Here is a 5,548-nt window from a genome sequence, read left to right on the forward strand (position 1 = left end):
ATCCTGGCCATCACTGAACCTGGAAGTGATGTGTATTACATTGCTTCCAGTTTCAGTCTATCATTTCTTCGGCTGGTGTAGATGGCGAAGAATCTAGTGAAACTCAAGCTCTGCTTCATCAGCTTCTTTGGGGTCCCCAGGTGACATTAGGGGGTCCCGATGTCTCCATAAAGAGGACCTGTCACTGTATCTTTTCCATCACATAGGGGGCTTGTTGGCCATCTATTTGACAACATCTATAAAGTTAAGAAATTCTTCTTTATAAATAAATCTATGGTGGTCCTGAAAAATATTTTTAGTACAGGTGTATATTCTGAGTTACTGACTGAAGTATTAAATACTGCCTATAAATATTTCATATTTATCCTTTTGCAGTCAGCAAGTAACAAAGGGTAAGTCTGGTACTCCAAGGTTTGAGAATCCTGGCTTACTGCTGTGGTGAAAATACAGGCCTGAATATCAGAGAGGGTGCCCTCTGGATCCTCAGTCTGCAGGAGCAGCAAAGAGTCCAAAGTACTGGGCTCTGTTACCATACAACCCAGCATGCATTCCATTCCACACTCTAAAGCAGAGAATTGCCTTGTAAAAAAAAAAAAAATCTAAGATGTAAAATAGGGAATTTTTTAAACTAATAAAACATTGATTAAAAAATGTTTAGTTTATAAACATGACCAAAAACCACTACAGCTAGCCTTTAAATGTACAGTACAATATCAAGTGATTTTTTTTTTCTTCTGAAGCAAAAAAAAATGACAATTTAAGTTTTTGCTAAATAAATTTTTACTAGATTACAAATCGTGTTTTATATTTTGTATGTTATTTCAAGTGATGTTTTACAAAGACATTGTCAGCAAATTTGTGGCTACACACCTGGCAGGTTATTTATTGGTGTCAGAGTCAGACAATGAATATAACCACCTTACCTGTTTGCCCTCTGGAATGGAGACTTGAGGCAGATAAGAGTTTACAGCACGCCATTAAGATATAGACCAAAATGAGCCAGTGAGTTAGAAGCATTGAGTTGGCATAGAACCTCATCCTGGAAGGGGGACATAAAACAATGAATTTACTTCACGGCCAATCAATATATACAACAGTGTTCTATATGAAAAGTAACAAGGCATGTGAAGGAAGATAAGACCTTGGTGAGTCAGGAGACCTGGGAAGTTTTGTGCCAGCAGAAGGTTATGCAATGTTAGTGGAGGGACAGCAGCCAGCTTGGGGTACAGCAGAAAAAAGCATGCAAGGCAATACCCTGATTCACAACATAAAGGACTATTTTTAAAAGCTATTTTATTAAAATTGCAAAAAGACACGCTAGTGAAGTGTCAAATTAGGGCAAATTAAAGTGAATATAAACCCTAACCATGATCTTCTCTTTATGTTCCCTATTGGTCTGTACAAATAACCTCCAAAGGTATGTGAAGTTATGGAGGTGTTATGTAGATAATGAGAAGTGGAGGCGTTCTGTAGTCCTAACACACTGTACTAGAGTGACAACGCTGCTCCTCCTCCATAGATACAGTACAGTAAACAAGTATTGCCGCTCTAGGACAGGAGCGTCACTGGCAGGATCACCAAGTGAAAGTAATGTGAAAAGAGCCTGAAAAAAGCACTCGTAAGCTGTAATATATTACTGTAGCATGGCTGGCGACCCCTTTAAGTGGCGGGAGCCGCATGGCCTACAGGTACACAGTATCTTTCCTTTCTTACCTGCCATGATAGGGCAGTGCAGAAGGGACAGGAGAGGAGAAGAACCAAATTGGCTGCATCAGTGCTGCAGGGAGTGCAGGGAGATACATATTGATCTTTCATCTTTAATATTCTATAGCACATAGCCTAGGTAGCCCATCCAGCACCAGGAAAACCCTGAAATCAGGGCCAATAAAAGCTGCTAGTTCTGGCCCTTCCTGTGTTTTTTAAAGACTTCCATATCCTCTCCTGCTTCTCACCTACTCCAATTGGCCCACCACTATGAAGGGCGACGATAAAGGACAGTAGAAACAATGGGAAAAGCTTGCTTGTGGCAATATCATGAAGTATAGAAACCACATGGTGCCTACTTTGGACTACCATAGCCTCCTCAATGCCTTTATAGTACTGATAGGTTAACTTTAAAGCAGGGTGGATTTGATTTAAATCAAGTCGATTTAAATCATAATTTTTAAAGAGCAACTGTCATCTCTGTCCCGCAGCGGCTCCTCCTCTGACCATTCACTTTAATGGGATGGCTGGTGATGCGGCAGTGACACAACAAGGTGAGGGACCTGGCAGGCAGCAGGTGAGTGGATGCTCGCTAAGTGCTCTTTAAATGCAAGGACTCATTCTTGCTGGTAGTAAGAATCTTTAATAGTATTTGCAAACAAAATGAAGCTTTCCTATTTTAGAATAAAAAGCTGTCAGGTTAGTAAAACAGCGATATCAGAACCGATTTTAGGTTAATAGTTTATTCACACATGGTTGGAGAACTACTCAAATTGTTTTATTTAATTAAAACAATAACATTATGTTACATATTCTTGTATTTGCTTAAACATCAATGTTTAGTAATGCATCAATGCAGTGCATGTTATCTCAGCTTGCAGAGCTTGGATTCATTGAATGAGTTTACCAAAAATGTAAATATTGCAGAATATACAGCCTCATGCTACATAACTAAGCTCCATTTCATGCTGAATAAACTAAATTATTAATGCATCTTCAATAGAAAACTATCTTTAGATAGATTTTTACTCCAAAAGCATTTTATTAAAATAAATTGATAAAAATAAAAAAAATCTGATTTAAATTAAAAATATCTGATTCAAATTTTAAAAAATCCGATTTTTTTATTTAATTTTTTAAAAATCATTTGATTGTTATCCACCCTGCTTTAAAGTGACCCTTTTCCTTTGCACATGCATAAAGAAGTGAGGATCACTTAACTCCACCAACACCCATCAGCAGCATACAGTATACTCACCTTTTCTTCAATCCCTCCCCTGCTCCCTCCTGGGGGCGAGGATGGCGTCCTTAGACCAGTGTAAGTGCTGACAATTGGGTTTGAAACTTAATAATGGCTTTCCTCCAAATCCCAATGAGCAAACAGTGCAGTAGCAAGGAAAGGTAAGTATGTGTTGTGCGCCGGTAGTTAAGTGACCTTCTTACATTGCCCTGCATAGGCAAAAGAAAGGGTCACTTTAATGTGATGGGAAGCCTTATTGCACAGTTAGGGACTAGGCATGGAGTGGAGCCATACTCGAATTTTACAAAAAAGGTAACATTTTGCAGATTATTTTAGCTACCTTTTTTTCCACATCTTCTGATCATTTTTTACTGACTGCGGCCTGTGTTTATGTATTTTTTCCATCATGTATTGCTTGAACTACTTAGGTTTGTGGCAGATTTTCTGTAGTCTTAAATCTGACTGACGGCAGCTGCTAACAGGAGGTTCTCTAACAGCTATAGATGTATATTATTTGGCAATGCATGACGCTATCCTGCAGTGAATACAAACAACAATCTTCCAGCCGCAATAGACGCAACCCCTATCCAGTCTGTCACACCAGAGAATCCATCTCCTTCACCACCTCTGAATCTACAGTTCCCGAAATTTCTTACCTTAGGGGCTTTGCAAGAATTTTATTCCAGTCAAACACAATTATTTTTGTATCTGCTTCAAAGTTGCTCCAAATTCCCATTTGCAGTTACAGGTAACTAGCTCTGCATCTCATAAAATGTGTTCCCCCAGAAGAGACCTACGAAAGAAAACAGAACAGACGGCAATTAGAGATTGGAACTGTAATGTTTGCACAGTTTTTCATGTCATTGTTTAGAATCAGTTTTGGCAGTTTTTGCTTTAAATTAAAGTTCACCCTTGTAAATGTTTCTGCCCATTCTGCATCGGTTGTGGCCTAATGAGTATGCATTCTTTATTTTTCCAGTTGTAATAGAGTTACCCCTCCTACCCTTACTGCTTCTCCATTTTGTGGGCATGCTTACACAAGCTCTATGTCTGAGCAGCAGCTATAGCTGTCTAGGGAAATTCATACTGGACAGCGACTTGCTCCCTTGAAATGAGTTGGCTCAGGGATATCTGCACAAGTTGGGTGTGATTCAAAAACATATAAGCATCCGCTAGGTCAGCCATTTATGGCTGGGGTAGTAGCACTTCAATGCCTATTTAAATTCACAAGCTTGGGCAATTCAAACTGTGCATATAAAAAAAAATCCCAAGCAGAGAAGACCTTTACTAAAAACCCCATCTCAAAACATTTACTGGATCCTGAGTGAAAAGCGACTTCTACTTCTGCATACTAAGCTCAGTTTGAATTGTCCATTTTTTTGGCAAGGTTACTTAAAGTAGAACTGAAGCCAAAGCATTTTTTATGGGTTAGAGTAGAGGAGAGTTATAACCCTTGTGAGCTTTTCTGTTTTTGCCATCTATGTCTGTGCTGTTACGCAGTTGTAAAAATATGACACAATGCATAGTCATAGTTAATATTTATATTAATGTGAAGTGAGAATTTACATTCATTTTCCTTAAGCCATGTACGGTATTATAGCAGTCGTATAGCTGGTTATTATACTGCCATCTTGTGGGAATTTTGGTTATTGCACCATGCTTTTCTGAATTCCCTCCCCTTTTGTGTAATGTACCGCCCTTCTTCTCCAACTAGTCGTTTAGTGTCAAAGCTGCCTAAAGCAGGACCACATGTACATGCTAGCTTGGAAACATTACATCCTTGACCTTGAAATACCGTCTGTTAATCATCTACTGCATTCTGTTGTCTGCTGTAACCTGCTGCAAGCAATAAAGCTGTTTGTGGATAAAAAGGTATTTGGTGAGTTCAGCAATCTGATAAGGATTGTCCGCAGTGATTATATCTGCTTATACAGGCCAGGCATAGAGGTCTCAGCAAGAGATAAATTGCTAATACAACAAATGGAGTCAGAACAATGTCCCATTGGAGATATTTCTCTTCACATGCTTTCTGATAGCCACAACAGAAGTTAGGGGAAATCCCTCCAAAGTGAGGAAAATCCCTGGTGATCAGCAGGGCCAATCTTCCCTATTGGAAAATTGCCCATCTATTCCTGTTCTGAAGGCAACCCAAATTTTATTTTATTTTTTCACTTTCAGTGATAAGTGACCAGGAGAAATAAAGAGGATGAATCTCCCTAACGGGGACACAGACAGCAATAAAGAGCTGACAAGTCCACTCTATTCAAAGCATTTTTATTAATTTTTTGCTTCTTCCAAATGAGGATACAGAGGGCAATAAAGAATAAGATAGCAATAAAGTATTCACAGGTTCTAAACCTTAAACCTAAATCCAATGCTAACAAAAGCAACCAGGCAACCCAATCTTTACTATACAATGCTCATCCAAAATCAACTTTTTTAAAAACATATGTATAGCCTACACTTTTTTTAGTTTTGGAAGGAGTAGGGAATAGTTGATGCCCTGTCAGTTTATTTTTTGCTTTGTCTCATCGGGGAGATTTAATTTCTGTGCCGGGAAGACCCAACAGGAAGGGTGAGAGAAAATGTCTACAAAGTGATTGG

At 38.9% G+C, this 5,548-nt stretch overlaps 1 protein-coding gene across 1 annotated transcript in view; it reads right to left on the reverse strand.

Annotated features, from left to right (window-relative positions):
• The window catches only part of FAM19A4 (family with sequence similarity 19 member A4, C-C motif chemokine like), a 96,819-nt gene extending 93,087 nt beyond the window's left edge, over nucleotides 1–3,732 (reverse strand). Inside the window, exons 1-2 of the mRNA XM_018555430.1 lie at nucleotides 3,601–3,732; nucleotides 924–1,039 (exon numbers count right to left, since the gene is read on the reverse strand). Of these exons, the coding sequence (XP_018410932.1) occupies nucleotides 924–1,039; nucleotides 3,601–3,680 (196 nt within the window). The 5' untranslated portion in view covers nucleotides 3,681–3,732. The remainder of the gene's footprint in view (nucleotides 1–923; nucleotides 1,040–3,600) is intronic.
• Between the last annotated feature and the right edge of the window lie 1,816 nt (nucleotides 3,733–5,548).

Source organism: Nanorana parkeri, unplaced genomic scaffold, assembly GCF_000935625.1.
Source record: "Nanorana parkeri isolate BGI_ZX_2015 unplaced genomic scaffold, ASM93562v1 scaffold196, whole genome shotgun sequence".
NCBI lineage: Eukaryota > Metazoa > Chordata > Amphibia > Anura > Dicroglossidae > Nanorana > Nanorana parkeri.